Raw genomic sequence first — 20,518 nt, forward strand, 5'->3', positions numbered from 1 at the left:
TACACCAAGGCCAGGGGACATTTATCAATGCTGTTAAATATTAAACCACAACAGAAGCTACAGCAGTAATATGTTCTCTTGGATATTGGGTTAGGGGGATGCTCTTTGATGTGGCTAGGGGCAATATTGCAGGGAATTCAAGGTTCAAATCCTTATTACAGCATGAAGCCATAACTCAAATCAGCAGCACTTGTGCCTCTGCACAGCATTACACAAAAGCTCTGTGCAATGGGTGTACAATGTCTCTTTCTCCCCAAATCCATTTATTTCTCACACACTCAAGACCTCCCTCTTTCCAATTCAAACCAGCCCTCAAACCTCAAATCTGACCGGAATTTTCCCTATGTAGCCTTGGATCTAAAATAAATAAATACAAATATGTCAAGGAGGGCAAATTTAAACACCTGTCTCTCTTTCTCTCACTCCTCTCTGCAACCTCCATCCCCTGAAACTGATGTTCATTCCCTCTTCTCCTAGAAATACAGCACTCAAATCTTGTTGTTGCTAGCACCAGGCTATATAAGTCTCAGGAACTTGGGAATAAAAACCCTGCACTCAATTTGTAGCCTTCTCTCCACTATTTGTGGCACTGTAGTATAGAGAGAACAAACCCAACAAATCATCGTTAAAGTAGCTCTTCAGGGGGTAAATTAAGATTAAAACAAGAAGATTCTTTTAGTTTTCCCTTTAAAATCATTTAAGTGTATGTGTGTTGTATCTATCTGCACAATTCCTTTGTGATTGGCCTCATACAGAACACTATGCAGAGAAATCCAGCATTTCATTGTATCACTGACATGACATGGAATCATACTTTTACATTCACATGCCAATCCTTCTCTTTGGTTCAAAGTTGGATATTATGTTCCAATTCAGCCTCCAGCCTTTGAAATTCAACTGGGGAGGGCATTGAAAACCATACCGGCTTTGAAGAAAAAAAAACTGTCATTGTTGAAGAAATGTACTGTAACTTGGTGTGTTGTCTATCCCAAACTGTCTGATCCTCAGGGATCAGATAAACCCTGTATGATACACAGTCTTGTCACATTAAAAGGCAGGCAACAGAGGAGGAGGAGGGGCTCCAGGACAAAGAGATCTCTATCGTACAGTAACGCTTAGCTCAAAGCCTCTATGGACAAATCACTATGCAGAACAAGAGGATATCTAATGGTAATGAGTGTGGGAGGGTAGCCTAGGTCAGTTGTGACTGGATTCTAACAGCATAAAACCTTCTAAGACAGCGCTGCTTGCCCTGTGGATGTTACTGAGTCACATAGTAACCAGACACCCTTTGTGACTCAAAACTGGGGAACATAAATGGCGGAAGTAATATTCCCAGAATGGAAAATGTGTACATCACCGGATAGAGAGCGTTTATGAAAACATACCGTAGCAGCACACTGACCTCTCCTTGAGGATGCAGAGATGGTGTCACAGTACAAGTGAGAACGGTTTGTGCAGAGAGTGGGCTACAGAGAAAATTGACCCAAACACGGCATCTGTCACTGTAACATCATCAGAGACAGGCGGCATTCTGTGAATATTAGAAAACACCCAAAGCCAAATGTGAGTCATAGGTTATGTGCTCTCACATTGCAATACATCTCTGCGCTTATGCTCATTCATTTGCTATGGCTCAGAGGCTAGAGGAATATGGATGACTGCTGGGTTACTGAGGGACATGGCAGCATTGAAAACAAGATGGCCTCATGTTGGAACCAGTAGAAATGCTATGTTTGTACATTCAGATGTCATACATATTTGAGTAGGTATTATGCATGCATTACTCAGCTTTTCAAGCATGCCATTTTATTTCTCTTCAGTTCCCTCCAATTGATTTAATAATACAGTACATGCAATCAATAGAGTCCTGAAAACCAAAACAGCCTCCACAGAAATATATAATAATTATGCAATTTAAAACTGAGTAATGCATGCATAATTCATATTTTGCTAAATCATAATCATATGTTTCTACCGCCTGATTGCTGAGTCTTGTGCAATCCTGTCTGGTCCTAACAAGGTTCTAAATCATTTATATTGGCCGATAGTGGCAATGAGAACAGCTAGGGTTTTACTCCCATTACACATTTCATATCTTTTTATTATCCCTGGTCTGGACTCAGTTCCATCACAGCCCTGCATGGCAATTAGCAGCAATAATGTGTGGCTGTTTGAAATGGTGCATTGTGTGCCTTGGATCAGGTATAGCTCTGACAGGGATGTGGGACTGCAAATGAGGTTGGATTGGAGACACTCTCCAAGTCGATGACAGTAGGTCAGCTCCAAGCTTAATTCTCAATACAAATGCACTGCACAAACTGGGATGCTGCCGTCTAGGGACTTAACAATCAGGCATGCTTGTTGAATGATAAGACAGCAAACAGAGAGTGACTAATCCAATGGCCCTTTTCTATTACTGCCATCCACATACTTTCAGTGTAATATAGTTACTAAGATCATTATTGCTTCTTTACACAATGCTCATGGTAAACAACAGTAAACAAACAACTGAGAGTTTTCTTAGGTCATGGATATTCAAATTAGCCTCAGTCCTACTCTGCTGCAGCAATAACAGCTGCTTATTGTACACACATTAATATTTCACACTTGAACCATCTCATCCATTTTACAGAGAAACCCAGACACCATAAAGAGACCCTGAAAGTGTGACTACCTTCTGACAAATTCTCCAGAAATATGTTGTGGGAGAAACGCTCGGCGCCCTGCTTGAAATCAATGTAGAGAAAAGAATCTATAGGACACCTGCTGCTTTTCTCTATTTTTATGCAAATACATCAATCATTCTTTCAGTAAAAGCGGGTTGAAAGTGCTTTCACTGTAACAAAGCTGGCTGGCTTCTTCCACCAAATCCACTTAACTGAGGGTAATATTGAAAATAGAGGTGCCTGCTTGTGTGGGGCTGGGCTGTTTCTATACAGCACTCCACCCTCATCATGAATACAGCCACACAACTAATAACAAATTCAGCAGTTACAGGAAGAAATTTGGTCTCAATCCAATGGTGCTAATGTATATTTGAGCATATTTTCAGTAGTAATTTCAGTAGTACAGTAACCAACTGAAATGCACATCTGTTTCCAAAACACCATCTGCGCTGCGCCATTGCACCACATATAGTATGCAAACACGCACACCCCTATCGTTCATCTTTCCCCATGCAAAGTTGAGGCAAATCAACAGGAACCACTGAATAGACTCCAATGGTAAAGACACACTGCAGAGATGAGAGATCATAGTGGCCCGTATCATCTATCCCATTAAAAACCCATTAGGACAGCAGGAAATCCACATCTCCACCCACAGCATGGGTTGGCTACATGTCTACACGATCAGTCTAAAGCCCCCTAAGATGGACTACTATGGAGATACATCACAGCTATCAGCAATTGTAGAGCAGGTCATTATAAATACTTTGGGCAGGCTGGGAGAGAGATGAGGTCTATACATGTTTTGTATTCATCAGAGACAATGATCAATGAACTTTGATTGGAAAGAAGAGATTACCTTCAGTTTCTGTTTTTTTTGCCTGTGAATCCCAGTGAATGGCTGTCTTCAGTTCCAATTCCAACAGGAAAGGTCAACCCAAGTTTATATCAAAAACATTTTCACATTTCAATTCAGGACCCTGACACTGCAATGCAGAGGCAGAGGCATGATGTGCTTTCTGGTAGCTGAACAGTTGGTGTAATCAAGGTCTAATCACTTCACCATGCAAATAAGTTCCCTTTGCCGGTGCATCTAATTCAAACCGGAGGTATTTTGTTGTTGTTGACACAGGAATCAGAGGGAAACATGATGCATATGCTTTTAGACAAAATTGTAAAATTGAGGAGGGATTCACTTCCCTCAGATGGGAACCTCATCATGTAAAGGAAGCCAGAGTGAACACAAAGGACTGATTATTCTGGTTGTTTGGATTATGTGGGCACTGGCAGACAAGCATCATCGGGCTGGGGGATGGAGATGGGGATGGACATCTTGGGAGCCCCCCTGAGGTGTTACAAACGTGAGGTAGTGGAGTCGTGACAGGAGCAGAAGGACCCTGCCATGCCCAGGCTGATGCCCACTCTGATCCTCCTGCTTGGCAAACTGCGGCAGCTGAATGGCTGGCCATCGTGACACCCTGTCTGACTGATGAAACTGTAGAGTGCATGTTCATACAAGCCTGTTGAGAAAGGACTAATTTTTCACATGACCAACCCAGAGATGCTTATGGGGGTAAAATAATAATGGATGTCCACCCCCCCCATGCTCCTTTGAGTTTGGCAATGAAAGATCCATGCAATTACATTTCTAATTTCAGAAAGGTTATCCGGTCAGACCCAGCCTGACATTAGCTAGTACAAATTCTACCATTACAAATTCTTACCATTCAATTCTAGAAAGACTGATGTAGGATTGTGACTTTGGGGTTCATTTAAATCCCTATTCAAATTCATGCTCTAGGTGGTGTGGGATGTAACTAAGCTGCTATAATTATCATTAGTTATCTTGCTCCTCTTCTCCGCCTGATCAAAGGCATGATGTTTTGGGCTCGCTATTTGGATCTAAATGTTACCATTCCAACACAGCTTTGATCCAGACCAACGCGTGGTTGAGCTGGACTCTAATACATAAAATGAAGTCAGTATCCCCAGGGTATGAAGTAGTGTCATCTCCAGGGATCCAAATCTTCAAACTCAGATCAGAGAAACAGTACTGCTCTCCACAACCCACTCAACAAATGCATTATTCAAGATAATACATATTCAGAAGTGATGGCATTCAGTTTCTTCTCCTGATACGATATATTATACAGTATGTGTGCTCGTCAGAGGTCTAGAGGCGAACACACACCTATCAGTGCGAGCTCCTGATTATACTCCACATCCTAGAAGAGACACACTACACTACACTACACTGCACTACACTGCACTACACTACACTGCACTGCAGACACCTACTCCCCCTCCCCCCCCGCCCCCCTACCGCACACAGAGACTGTTTACTCAGACAGCCATGCCACTCCTTCCTCCATCTGTATTTCAGGGCACATACACCACCAGAGCAAGCCTTGGAGATAGTGTGAGTGTGTGTGTGTGTGTGTGCGCGTGCGCCTGTGCACGCGTGCGTAGGCCTCTGGTTCCCCGCCAGCTGCATGTGAATGCCTACATCTCAGAGGCAGCCACACACAGGACAAAAGGTGAGGAAGGCTTTGATGAGGATCAACTACATATCTTTCATGTGTTGCCAGAGAGGAAAGTGCACTGGCAGTACAACTCATCTAACTCTGCTGTAAGGAGAACAGTGGTCAGGCCCTTGGGTACACACACAAACACAGACAGACGGACGGACGGACGGATCGAAAAAAGGCACGGCAACTTGAAGGCAACACAAAGGCAAACAGATCCAAAGGATACACACAGTCATGCAGACAGACCAAAAAGTATGTCTCAATTTCATTACATAATTTGTACTTTCATGATCTAGAGCCAATCAGCAGGTAGATAGTCATAATAATGAAAAGGCTTTGTAATTTTTTTGTTGTTGTTGAAAATATCTTCCCTTTCACATGTATTGCTTTAATTTTGCTTTAAACACCAAACAACAAAAGTAGTAAACCAGTCATCATTTGTCATGAATCTGGACAGTCCTTAATGGAAGTAGCAGTTACAAAAGCAGGGATGGGGTCAAGTGTTGTTCTACATACATTTGCAAAAAGAAAAAAAAAAAAAAACACTCAAAAAAACAACAACAAATAAAACTAGAAGAGACTTGTGGCTATCTTCATATCCAAAGCCAATACTGAGTTTAATCTGGGTTACGATGATATGGAGCGGCAGGGTTTGTTACACACATACCGAGGACAATTCTCTTCACGGTTATGTCAAAGTAATCAACCAGGTGTGTCTTACCTGTGTGCCTATATATCTCAGAGAGGAATAGCTCTCTCTCAAACAAAACCTTTCAAATAACTGCTGGTGTGTTCCTTCATTTCGATGTTGCTGAATAGAGAAAGGGTAGAGACATCCCATCTGATACAAACTGCACTCTGAGATACAAACAAACAGCTAGACAAACAGCTAGACAGAACATTTAGAACATATGCATAGTCAGGTGCTGCTGTAGTAATAACACCATATCCTGTTGACCAATAGATTAGTTGGGATTTTAAAAAAGGAAATAGAAAATAAATAAAAAACATAAATTCAACATCATGTATTCATCTTTAATAAGAACCAGAGCAATTAAAGCTAGAAGGGACTCTACTTGGGACATCTAATGGGATCTAAGCAGTCAATCTGTTCTTTAGAAGTCTTTAGATAAGAGAGCCTATAAGAGGCTGATAAACAAACAGTCAGGGAAAGGGGGGCTTTTGAAATGTCCGTGTCCCTCAGGGGGAGGAGGGGGCCAGTGCTGTGGTCATGAAGGACCTCCTTCTGCAAGCCACATATACACACTGCTACTCTGGCACAGCCGAGGCCTGCCCAGTCCACCCCTGCTGTAAGCTGCTCTATGGTGCAGGCCTGTTGGCTCTCTTTGGAGGGGGAGGGGGCATGAGTTCGGCGTCAGCGTCCGGGGGGTGTTTTCGGTTCTGTCCTTGGGCTCCCAAGGCGCAGCGGTCCAGAAACTCATAGAGGATTTCCTTTGTGACGGGATGCTGGATGCTGTTGCACACAGCTGGAAGAGAGAACAGACAGAAAGGAAGTTACCACAGACATGATGATGGCAGTGACCATGGGCCTGGCCCACCAACTCTTTTGCAATGTGTTTTTGTAGCTAGATGGCAAAATACAAAAAGAATGAGTACATGTATTACTGCAAGGTTATCATGAAAACGTTTTTAAAACTTTTTATTATGTGATTTTCCTCAGGGCATAGGTGAAGCAAGTAACCTTCCACTGGACTTAAAAATGCCATTTAGAAGTTCGATTTTTTGTTGTGTTTTCTTAATGTGCACCTTTAACACAGTAGAAGGTCACCAGATCTCAAGCATTTGATTTGATAAAGAATTGGTAAATGCAGAGAACAATTGCCTTTAGGCATAGATCAGACAGTATTGCATTAATTCTGTAACGATATCTAGCATAAACACAGAATTATGGGCATACAACAAAGACAATCACACTCCCACATACTGTACTATACAAGGTAATTCTTGTCGCTCTCATTCTCTTGTGCGCACAAGCACACAAAGACACACACGACAAGATGAGACTCTGAAATATAGATGAACTTATCCATTAATCTAATGCACCCACTGGTAGTCTTATTGCAGACAGAGATAAAGAGGGTGTAGATATTAATATAGATGGCTTTTATGTAGGCCCTCACCCATAGCTGTGTCGTAGGAGTTGGGGAAACTCTTGTCTATCCTCTGTTTCATAAACACCCAGGTGTTGTTGACGAAGGTGCACTCGATGATCTTGTTGTCATACAGTTTCAACTCCTTGCTGGCCTATAGAGAGAGATGGTTGGTTTGTAAGATCAACGTCTATATCGGCTTCAATTGTTCAGGTTCTCTCTGGAAGAACAACGTACAAAAAAAACTCCTACAAAGAAAAATTCATCAAACAATATGTAAAATGATACCCTGTGAATGACTAAAGCAAGACATTGCTGCATCTGTCCCATTGGCACTGGGCTTGCTTTTACTAGGTTTGGCTCTTGAAGATGAATGGAAATTTGCCATGAAGTAACAGTTGGATTTCTTAACAGCAGTGAAACAGACAAGTTCCATTACATGCAGACACAGCCAGTGGTAATATAGGAAGAAAGAAGCCTCATAACAAACCTATGATCATCAATTTGCTCTTATCCTGGCCGGATATTGACTTCATTCATTCTGTCTACACTGGCGGAGGGGTGGTTCTTAAAGGGCCTTAAGTGTGGGGCAGATATCCAGAACTCCAGGCATGGGCCCGCTGCCAGGCTGCCCCTGTGCAGATGAGCCCCGGCTGACGCCAGGGAGTGGGCGGCATTGCCAGGAGAGCACTGCCATGCTTGGCGCTAAGTAGGAGCCTGTCTGCTCCTAGAGTGCAGGGCATCTGGGTGCTCAACAGGGGGAAGGAGCCCCAGAGAGCGAGCGAGCAAGTGTGTGTGTGTGTGTGTGTGTGTGTGTGTGTGTGTGTGTGTGTGTGTGTGTGTGTGTGTGTGTGGAGAGGAAGGTAAGACACAGTTAATTTGACCTTCAGCGAAATAGGAACCCAAAATCTCACCTATTAGACTCTGGGCGGGTACATGCACTCTCAGAACTAATATCTAGTTATCTATATTGTTCTGAGCCATTTCCAAATCACACAATCACACTATTTCTTCCCAAGAACAGCTGAAAAGCAAACTGGGGGAGCGACACAATTGGCAAATGCTAAGAGAGTTTACCCAAAGCCAAGCAGGGCGATCTGCCAAATAACAATGCAGGCTACCTTTGGCAAGCAGGCATGAGTGCTGTTTGCAATGGGTTTGCTGGGATCCCTTCCTAGTTGTGTGTGTGACATGCTGGCTGCCATGTTCACTACCGCTTGGTGTTTAATCCGTCCAAATCCACTTCATTATGGCCTCGAATGGTCTGCAGCCAGCTAGCAGGCACCCTGGCAAAGTCTCCATCAGGCCCTCGATCTATCTGTGTTGCTCAACTGCACAACTCAATAGCTACGCCAATCAATCATTCATACCCCTCTCTTTCAATCATGACATGACATGTTTGGGGTCAGCAACTCCACTATCATATTCCATGGCAAATTATCGCTTCTGGTGAACTAGCAATTTAATTTTCATAGAGCAGGGAATCGCTTACAGAAATAACTTTGTAATGCAAGTTATAAAATAACACATTTTGATGCCCACCAAGAGTATCGCTTTGTGCATTAGAAGACCTGCCTCTGTCGGTGGGGCACTAACCTTGCTCCGATTGGCGTCATGAGGGCAGACAGATTATAAGCCTTCTATGACTAACTTCCCTGGCCAATGCGAACATTTTTTGTCTTTACAAGCGAGACGTAAAGTAGACATAGGACACTTTCACGGGCTCTATCACGCAGCCAGGCTATTTCTCATTCCCCACGGTCTGGACGGCCCTTTTTCATTCTAGACTTAATCATAGCTGGCCTCGAGGTCTGGGAATAGTCTGTGGAACTTGGATCCATTCTAATAACAAAGCACAGCCCGCTGTGTAGCAGAGGATGTAGAAGAATCCTGTTGTAAAATGCAAAGGATATAGACTGGCAGTCTGGAGACAACCTTAATTAAAGTTCACACTGCCATAGTAAACACACGCTTTTGATAAACACATGAATAAAAGGTAGCGTACTCCTAGCTGTCGCTATGATGAGAGTACTTCCCACATTCTTTGTGATGCTTACTTGTGATGTTTTGATGCGGGAGGACAGCCCATTAATTTCAGCATTCAAAGCCTCCTCAGGGGATGTCAACAAAATGACAACAGCAGCACACAAACACCTCTTAATACCCACCTCACATGTCACCATGACCTTCTGTCGTCCTCCTCTACAAGATGCATTGTAATGAGGTCTAATTACTGATAATTGTAAGCACTATTACAGCTGGGAGAAGAGCTAAATCAATGGGAATGGAGGATGTTAGTCTCTTACATCGCTATTACATGACGTCAATGTCTGGCGATTGGAGAACGATGATCATTATCTCATTCACTCACACAGACTCGTACTAATGCCTGAGAAATGAGAGTCATGACTCAGTATAATTTAAGAACTAATAACAAGAGCAGAAAGCTGAATTGGGAGTTGAAATAAAGAACCCAAATAAAAACTACGCAAACATAGACCACAGAAGTTGTGTCAACACACTGAAAACTTTTAATTGAAGCCAATTTGTTTCGTTTAGACGAGAGACTGGGTAGTATTTTGAAGTCTTCCCGAACTAAAGCAGTCAATTATACACTTGGAAAGTTTCCAAGGCCTTAAAAGAACACTAGCGTTTCATAGGCAATGGAACAACAATTAAAGCATATCAAATCAAGTTCATGTCAAAAATGATCCTTCCTGAATTTAAAGAGGAATTAAATTAATTGAGGAAAGGATATACATATGTGACATAAATAAAATGTTGAAATCAACTCACATGAGCATTATATGAGACATACTACACAGTGTCTCTGCTGGGAAATAGACAGATGGGGAAAAAAAAAAACGCGACTGATGACAATCCTGCAGGTGACGTGCACATTTGCACACTCCCACACCTCCATCAAAGCCCCTCACTTCCCCCTCTGTTCTTGCTGCTATCGTCTGTCTGACTTCAACAGATCTGTCACACATGGTACAGGGTATGTATGATTAATGAGCTACACTAACACAGGCCACATACAGCTCTGCATAGGGAACCTAGTTCACCGTTCCCTCAGAATAAAGTTTAATCCATTGGATCCATCAATGGACATTCACTTTGACGAGCATTTACAGATTTCAGACAGCGCCCCTCAAAGTGACACCTCTGCTTCTGTAGGGATGAAAATCAAGGGACCAAAGGAGAGGTATTTCAGGGAATGTCAGTGAAAATCTCTCAGTCTTTTAAAAGTCTAACAATTATTGTTTATTTGAGGAGTACAGAACTTGTGTGTATGGATACAGTCATGTATGTGACATGTCATGTCTATGGCATATGGTATTATACTTTGTATCAATACTTGACAGTGGCGGCTTAGTTGAAAATAAATTCTCATACATGTTAGGGTGGAAGGCAGAGATTTGTAAGATCTGGCTGTGTGTGTGGGTGTGAGGATGAATTTAGCAACACATCTAGAGCTCTCACCTTCATCTGTGCAAAGGGCATGTCATAGCTGCCGACGTAAAGCAAACCGACAGTCTGGGGGAGTAACCTGCAAAGACAAAATATCTTAGTTAACACCCCACCACTACTCCCCGAGGTCACACCCGAGCCCCAATACAGCACTCAAAGCTTGTTAGACAGGGAACAATGGTGCTTAGAGACCAGGGTACGAGAGCACTGCAGTTTGGGAGCTAGTAGCAGAATGACAAACATCGGAGATCACACCTTCAAGGCTCTCTCAGCTCATCTGGAGGCTTCACAGAGTGTGAATGTGACTAGTCTACTCAATGTCTGGAGGGCAATTATAGTTCCACTAAAACATACCCGGATCAAATACAGCAACTCTAAATGAAATAGTGTGTGTCATTTGCATTTGCTAGCTACATCATCTCTATATCACCTTGTTTAAAGGGATGTTTTACTCCCAAAAATGTTTTAGTGTTTTTATTGTGAATAAAAGATCATTATTTTGTGCATACAAAGCCATCTTTACACTGCTGATCCGCCATAAAAAACAATCACAGTGCCACTATAATTATAAAAGGGTTATAATTATGTATATAATCTATATTGCGCACACACTGATGAAGGAAGCTGATTTTGCCAGTGGTTGAGATCGCACTTGTAAGTAAAACAAACAAAACTCAACAAGTTGTAGAAGAGTACAATAGAGGCAAAGGAGACATGTCTAGAGCACAAGGCACCTGTTGTGATAAATATTTCCCCTGATATTCACAGTTTCTGACTAGCTTGTTGGGATGACGCACATCCACATGCACCACACAGCTGTTATGAACGTGAACGCTGCACACAACGGTTAACTTCCACTGACACAATGTACTGTAGCTACAGAGGCGCCTCAGGTACTAGGGGTTGAGGTGGTTCAGAAACGCATTTTTAGGATGGCTTGTCATCATTACACAGAATTATTTGACAGTACAGTGCCGTCTCTGTACCGCCATATCTTATCAGTGTAAAGATGGCTCAATTCTGATAGCTATCCTAATGTAATAGATATGATATAATAATGTGCAAAATAATTATATTCAGACCATATGAACAGTGGACTAATGAAACACTTTTAGAGTGTCTGTGTAATTTATTCTCTAATAGTGCATTCTGACTGCCAGCTGTGAACCCTCAGTACCATTAATCCACCACAGGTGTGTGTGTGTACGCGCGCCTGTCTGTGTGTGTGTGTGTGTGTGTGTGTGTGTGTGAGAGGTCCAAAACGAGTGGTTCCTTGGCCCTGTGTCTACGCAGCACTGCCGTCTCATCCCAGGGAGCACGCCCCACAGCTGGCTCTAATAACACACTGGTCCCCTCCTCTGAAACACCCCCAGCTCCCCATGCTTATTTCCAGACACATTGTCTGCTGCACGCAATCGCACGCAAAACGATTTCAGACCTACACTGAGGATACTGTCACTAGCTTCCTGACTCTCCTTTGGGGTGAGATGCTTTGGCGGAAATGAGGGGGCTGCTGGGGTAATTTGATGATTAAACCACATTGGATTTCTCTAACCAACCATGTTTGATCATGCTTAAGTATAAAGTATAAAGGGGTTTGGATGGGCACTCATTGGGGGGACGGCCTCTCTGCTCCCTCTTCCTCTGTAATGACTGAGGAGGGACGCAGGAAGGAGCCGTCAACACCAGCCATGGAGCCATCCTTCCACGCACTGATGGAAACAACCGCAGCCCAACTATGAGAGTTCACAACACAACCATTTACTTCACACCCACCAACGCACTGTCTAGAATCAAGCTTCCCTAAAATACTTTGCCTCTTTAACTGTATGACTGTATAATATAGCAGTGAAAGATCTGTGTTATGCCCCCAGGAAATCTACCACCCCAGAACTCACAAATAGCCAAATTGTATTTCTGCAGTCCAAAAGAATGTCAATGAGATTTGACCTCAGTTATAGGGATAAAATACATTGACGGTGGCAATTTTGTTTCCTAAAGCGTAAAAAAAAACCTTCTGTTTTCTAAAGTGTCATTTCAATTTCCGGATCGCGGCATGAGATGCTTAGTTGATGTTCCGCTCCAATCTGAATATGTTATTCTGGGTACAAGTGCTACTGAGTATTTCATGCTGTGGTTGATTAATTTTTCTAAATCAGTCCCAGGCCTACATTTCAACCAATTCTGAGACACTAAATAAAGGTGATTGACTGACAAAGGTCATGGTACTTATGTACTGTGCCACATGATCAAAGTTTTACCATAAACTCAAGAAGTCATTTTCAATTAACGATATTCCCCTGTTTCAAAACAAAGGGGATTATGAATTACAACTTATAAAAACATGCAGACTAGTGAAGGATGTACACAGTACTTTGATATATATAACAATAACAAAACTATTCTATAACAATACCCCCAACTATCCTTCCCAACAATCTCCAGATGGACTGAGGCTGGACTGGCAGCAAGGACTTTGGACCACAAGGTGAAAACGAGTGAAAAACGAGTGAAAAAAAATATTCAAATGGAACATGTTTGCCCTGAAGATTGTGTGGTTTGTGCTGGAGGGTGAGGGACCAGCTGGATGTCTCCTGACGGTGCATGGGTGGCTGGCTGGGTGGGTGGCGCAGGCTCTTTAATGCCTGGGCCCTGTTTACTCTTAAGCTGCACTGCAGGAGCGCTGATAAAGGTTAAGTATTGAGATAACCCATGGCCAGTTGTTTGTGTCCGATAATTGGAATTTACTTCAGAGGAATTGTTTACACAAGCGAAAATCTACAAGCATTTCAAGATTACAAGGTGAAATTATATGCTGTGTGTGTGTTCTGTTGTACTGAGGGGGGACATGTTGATAACACAATGGCCAAGGACAACAACAGACCTGCTAATTACATGGCTGTTATTGAACCTCCAGCCAGGTCTGTCGATGGGCTAACAACACCAGTGTCTCTAGTGCCGGACACCAGGCTCTGACACCAGAGTCACAACACGCCCAGTACAGACCCTGTGGAGAAGGTCCAGTAAGCCCTGGCTGTGGTCATTAACATTCAGCCAGGTTTCATAGGGCTGCAGATCTACTTCACTAAATGGACGGCGGTGGTTGAATTACAATGACACATGCACAGTGAAATATGTTTTAATACACCAATTAGATGTTGCCTCTTCAGAGAGAAACCAGCCCTGATTAATCCATAATTCAAGTTGGCACTGAAGCAAGTTCTGTGAGACACCTGGAAGACATGCTGTACGCTGGCGGTCTCTTCCCTTTACTCTCTCGGTTCTTCTTCCTTTCGCCATCTTTCCCCCTCACTAGCTTTTTCTACCCCACCCCCCCCCAATACTTATCCATCTGCTCTTTCTCTGTGATGAAGCTGGTGAGGCTGTGGCCCTTCTGAGGGAATGACGGTGCGTGGGCTGATAAACAAGCACTTGTTCCTTCTCCGTCTCTCTAACAGAGATAAAGACGGACTTAATGACCTGCACCACGACTGAGCTGTGAGGAGCGTTAAACTCTGCCAGCCAAGAGCTCCTTCAGAGGAACATCACAACACTCTCAGACGGTAACAATGATCACTTATGGTCTCCAACCATAAGGAGAAGGAGAGAGAGGCTGACTGGTATCACTGCTTTTCTCAGATCGTCCTCAGTCAGACTGCTGTGTGTGAACTGTGGTGGAACACAGGGCTGGTAACAGGGGTCAGCTGTCTCTGAGGGGAGATGCTATGTCCACTAAGCCGGTAGCTATCGATCTGTCAACTGTCACTGCAGCCTTTCTCACACAGTCAGTTCCGCCAACATAGAGACACCTATAGGACTATAGGCTATAGGACTGAGTTAGCGATGGTTAGCTTTCATCTAAGGTTTTCATCTCACTATAGGTCTGAAAGATTACATATTCTTTGTGGGCAAGGATGAATATACTTCTCTAATGTAGTACATAGGTACCAGTGGAGGCTGGTGCAGGCAGAAATTGGAGGACGCATGTAATTGTAATGCATGGAATGGAATGAAATGAGGAATGGTATCAAACATACGTGTTTTGGTTCCATTCCTCATTCCATTCCATACATTACAATGAGCCCATCCTCCGATTTCTACCTCCACCAGCCGCCCCTAATAGGTACAGGTTCCTAAAGAAAGACAGGAGGCCAGTAGGTGAAAATTACCTTTCAGAAGGAAAGCAATAGCCTCATTCACAAAATTAATTATTGCCATTGCATTTGTTTTGTAATGACACAAACAATACAGCTGCAGAACATTACCTACCCGAGGCTGGAGAAAAAGTGTTCATTTCGGTAACAATTCCCATAGTCTCTTCTAGAGTAGAGTATATTCTCCTTCTTCATTATCTGACTGGTACTATTAAAAAAACAATGTTTCTGCCCTGTGGCATAACATAATATTTGTGATTGTATGTGTAGCTTATAAGATTAAGGTATATGGACTCTTCTATGAGTAAAGATTATTATATAAATATATCTACTGATTCTGTTACAAAACTAGCTTCAAAGTGAGTAATTGACACTGAATACTATGTGGCTGTGTTGATGTCTAAAACTACTCCAATGTGTAACAAAAACATGGGTGTTATCAAAATCACAAGACAAGAGTGTTTCCCCAGCAACAGTGACTCACCCTTCTCCTCCGACTTTGGTGATCTTGAGTCGGAAGTCCACAGAGTTGTGGCTGGGGGGCTTCCACTTCAGAATGTCATCACACCTCCCAGGCTTGTACTTCTGCAGGGACACCAGGGGAGAAACACACACGAGTGAGCAATGTAAAGTAAAAACCAGTAAAAACCCACCATGTACATATCGACTCAAATAGCTTGAATATGACCCCATATGAATTACACTGGCTCATACAGTTTCTTAGGTTTGCTGTTCTCTTCATCTATGAAACCTTGAACTGATCTGAGACAATATGCTTGATTTTGGGAACTAAAAAGGACTGTTCAGAGAGTAGCTAATAGAGAAGTCATGTCAAATGCTCTGTAACTTAGCAACCAATGGAGCACTGAATTAATTTCTAGGTATGAAACATATTTTGTTTTTAAAAAGACAAAATGAGTATAATATAAATGTCTAAACAAGGATAAATCATCATACTGTGGTTAAAATGAGTTGACTGACAGAAACTCAATGCATAGATGGATATTGACAGGACAAGGGCAGTCCTGTAGCCTAGAGTACTTTGCCTCTCAGAGATGCAACTCTAGAAAATCCAATCGAGGTTTGCAAATGAAAGTACAAAGGTTCGATATGGTTTCAATTAATGAGTCTCAAAAATAACATCAAGGTCGTCAAGGATAACATTTTGGTCAACAAGTAAACAAACTGTACTGCATATCAGCAAATGTGTATTGCATTGCTCAAGTCAGATTGCTGCTTTGTGTACTAGGCTTTATTATCATGCATTAATATGCCGACATACAGATTATTGCATACAAAAGACATACTAGTGTAATGCAAGGGTGCAAGGGCGGAATCTGGCATTTGCAATGTAAAGCCATACAAGGAGGTGGCAACGGATGAGCCAATGGTGAAACTGTCAGGTTGCCCGGTAACAGAACTCTGCCCCTGGGGACTGAGTGGGAACAAGCAGGATTCCTCAAGAGGACCTTGGAGATGAGCTACTGTACAGAACATTCAGGAACATGACTGCTCTGGTGTCATCTCTCTCCTGTCACACTGAACATGTTACAAACTAATTCTTGGAAGAATGTGAATATTGAATAATCCAAGAGACAATTACCCCTAACAAGAGGGAAAGAAGAGACACAGATTGAAATGAGAAGAATATTACTACTTAGAAATGCACAAATACTCTGGCGAAGCCACAATATGTCTCCCTTACACTGTTCTAAAATCTGAACAACAAATACAAACAATTTCATTCTACTTCTATGATACAGCACAGCCAAGTGTCTGAAGCCACATCCCTATCCTAACACATTAGAACCCTTCACACAAAACCTGCTTACTGTACACCCAGAACACCTAAGGCCTGTTGTCTGAGTCTGACAGCCTGCTCGTCAATAGAGTAAGCTCAGATGAGATCAAGGTCTCAGGTCTGATCCCTCTGTCTAAGGGCCCAGTCTCCAAGGGGCTGTCCATCCATTCAGGGTCATGGCCAATTTGATTAGTTGCCTGGGAGAAACCATGCATTGTTAGCCCATTTCTGTATGCTGGGGCACCTCAGGGGAAGGCTAGAGACCGTCACAGGGGCCAGGCACAGGGAGACAGGCATCGACCACAGGGCTTTGATGATTGGTTAGAGGATCTCTGACATCTGGATAGTAACAAGGGGATGTTACCAAGCCAGGGTCTGCAATCGATAATGAAAGTAAATTGGAATTCAACTCTTACTGGTGGATTGACTATTCACCCCATATGTTGAATTGAAAAACATTATTGGAGAAATAGTGCATCCTCTGCTCTGATTTACTGCCCAATCTTATATTAGGAGTAACAAGAAAGCAGTGTACAACTGCACACAAGAAATGGAACAATAGCAAAATCGGCTGAACTAAAAGTAACAGAAGCAGCTACCGCATGAAGTTTCTTGGGGGGGGGGGAAAAACAACCACCGACCAATGTGATACAGGTCGATACATTCCACAGTATAGCCCCCGTTAGTACTGTATGCTGTGTGGGCATCACCTTAAATTAAATAAGCCTATTGCCGGCAGAGTAGAGTCATGAACCTTTTTTGTGATTTGGTTCAGTTGAGTGAAAGCTTGACTTTGTCTCATTCAGTGTGAAGAGAAGGAGTCGGTACACTGTGTCCTTCTCCTGTGTCCCTGACGGAGTGCAGTATGTAGGCGGAGGCCTTCGAAGGGCTTTGAAACCAGCGCTCTCCTCCACAATGGCCATTCAGGAGAGGCAGGCAGGGAGCAGGAAAAACAGGGCACGTCGCTCTTCCACGCCAAGTACATCTTTTCTTATAAAATGGTGGGTGTCTAGGGAACATTTTTCAATAAAGGCAGGTTTCTGTTGTGTGGATAAACAGGGCCAAGGTATAAACACCAAACAACTTTCAAACATGTGGAAAACTATTCAGTCTGAAAAGACAGTTTCATCCTAAGTAGTGTCAAATAAGAGTTATTCACTAGCTCATAAAACTGCAAAACAACAACAATAAAGAAAGCTCCAGTAAAAATCTAATGACAGCTTTGGTCCTTAGATTTGAGAACTTTCACACCATGCAGCTGCAACTCTACAAAGCATCTCAATACATCAATATGAAATAGGAAGCAATGGCTAGAGTTGGAGCTTCTGTTTGACTGCACATCCCAACAACTTGCACAATGCATAAACAGCAAATGGCATTGCCTCTAAATCAAAAAGCTCAGTAGCTATTTGAAATGTATGCCCAGACAGCAATGCAGCATCCAAATCACAGAAGATCAATACAACAAACATCAAACAACAATAATATATTAGAACAAACTGACTTATCACTGAATCATGTCCTGTAATTAAGAAGGCACATACGATAATGAGGCAGACAAAGAAATCTATATTCTGGAGATAAATGTGACATCTTTATCTTCTTCTCTAAGATGAAGAATTCAGACATTGGGTACAATGAAAGGGTTAATTCAATCAATACCGAGAATAATACATCTCTAATGCAACCATGGCAACAAACTTGCACCACCAGATAGATAGGTACTTTATTGATCCCCAAGGGGAAATTAATGCATTACAGCAGCTCACATCACAAAAAACAACAAAATAAAGTGACAATAATAAAATAGAAAAACAGAATAAAACAAAAATCTGAAAGATTATATACAGTAAGAACAGTCCAGTTATGATTTAACATCCCCCAGCCTGACTCTGATCACCCTGATCGAGCCAGCCGGAGGAGGAGTTGTAGTCTTATTGTGGCAGGCAGAAAAGATCTCCTATAAAGATTCACCACTTAGACTCTACTCTTGGGTGACCTTCAAGTTGATTCTCAGATGAAAAAGTGCTGTTCTCTTTTCATTTCTGTTGTTTTGCATGTCAAAAAGCAAGGCCACACAGAAAAAATGTCTACATTATTAAAGTGCAAAACAGACCTTCACTTCAATCCACTTCAAAGCACAGAGCACTCATCCACCAATTTGATTTCCATCTGGTGATCTTGTATTGCATATAAATTGCCAACTGTCACCATCAATGAATTCAGTGCCTGTCTCTCAGTTATAGAGAGGCAGACAAAGTGAAGGAGTAGGCCAGTGAAGAGCAGGGTTGGGGTCAATTTAATTTAAATTGATTTAACGCGGGAAGTTTGCTAAAATTCCAATTCAAAATTCTTAAAGTGATTGTGGGATATATTTCTGGAATTTCAGCCACTAATCTGCGCACAAGAGCCAAAAAAGTGTCCCTGTGTGTCAATGTAATGCAAGAAGGCTATGCACCACACGCACGCCAGATGCACTTGAGAATATTGAAACTAGTTACAAATACCTCGAATAGATACTAAAAAGCCATCCTATTGACAGTCCCTGGAAGGATGCAAAGCTTTTTAAAAGATTACTGAGTTTCAAATGGGTGGTTCTACAGTGGCTCATTCATGAGAGAAAATCCTCAACCTGGCAATTGCTTTAGGAAAACGTTTGCATTAAGTCTGACGAGTTTGTGGCAATATCGCTGGGTAAGTGAGTGATCAATATGATGTATTATACACACACAGGCTATAGCTAAATTTTGAGCCCAAAACGGGAGGTTTAGAAAATACTAATGTAGTCGTGAAGACCCTGTAGCATCTCTTTAAGTTTCCTCATTGAAAAGGTTAGGATATTTGGAATTTCAGTTTACTTCCTGAACTGAACTGGAATGGAATGGAATTGACCCCAACCCTGGTGGAGAGGCACCACAGGCTGGGTATACATCACTTCGTTCCATTCTGGCCCGTCCACTCTGCCATATGGCCCACCGAGGAGGACTGGCATCAACCAGGCACTGTACTGCTGTCAGCCTGCTGGGATTTAAAGATCAGTCTCCACGCAGCCAGGATGATGCCACAGAGGCCTCCGGTGATGTGTCACTCAGGGAGGAGGTGTTCCTGGTGCCCACCGCCATCATGGTCCACACGCCCATCTGAGACACGCGCGTAGGCAAGACAACCACTTGCAGGCGAACAGTACAATGTGATCATAAATTGTACAGCAGTGACCTTCTACTATCTGAGAAGTGTATCAGAGTTAAAATGAACACTACGCTTTAAAAAAAAAATCGGGTACAAAGTAACAAAAGATGAACTGCGCCTTGAGTTCAGTCCTATGATAGCATTATTCTTTGGGAGTTGTCTCATTTGAATAACAGCTCTCTTTGCTTCGAGGCAGACTCTTTGTTTAAGTGCGCAGAGGATTAAAGACAAAGCCTGGACCCCTCCACTAAATCCTATCCCCTGAGAGCAGCTTTCTCTATCAGTGGTATGAGAGAGAGACACAGGGAGAGAGAGAGAGAGAGAGAGAGAGAGAGACAGAGAGAGAAGAATGAGAAGAGCGAAGAATGAGGAAAGATGTAGGAAGATGCACATAGGGCCTAAGGAAAATACAGGGCAGAATAAAGAATAAATCATCCATCATACAGACACACTGCAGATATCCTCAAGTTTACACAGAACTACGTGTGATTTATAAACCATAGAGCCAAAAGGTAAAATGAAAATAATCCATCTAAATTGATGACACCAATTATCTCAGGCCAATTTTGCCAAATTGAACTGAATGTGCGTG

The 20,518-nt window shown here is 42.6% G+C and overlaps 1 protein-coding gene across 1 annotated transcript in view; it reads right to left on the reverse strand.

The window, feature by feature from the left end:
* Positions 1–5,524: 5,524 nt before the first annotated feature.
* rngtt (RNA guanylyltransferase and 5'-phosphatase) overlaps positions 5,525–20,518 on the reverse strand; it is a 60,339-nt gene continuing 45,345 nt past the window's right edge. Inside the window, exons 14-17 of the mRNA XM_083689024.1 lie at positions 15,421–15,521; positions 10,795–10,861; positions 7,339–7,462; positions 5,525–6,684 (exon numbers count right to left, since the gene is read on the reverse strand). Coding sequence (XP_083545150.1) covers positions 6,518–6,684; positions 7,339–7,462; positions 10,795–10,861; positions 15,421–15,521 — 459 coding nt within the window. The 3' untranslated portion in view covers positions 5,525–6,517. The remainder of the gene's footprint in view (positions 6,685–7,338; positions 7,463–10,794; positions 10,862–15,420; positions 15,522–20,518) is intronic.

Source organism: Argentina silus, assembly GCF_951799395.1.
Source record: "Argentina silus genome assembly, chromosome: 17".
Classification (NCBI taxonomy): domain Eukaryota; kingdom Metazoa; phylum Chordata; class Actinopteri; order Argentiniformes; family Argentinidae; genus Argentina; species Argentina silus.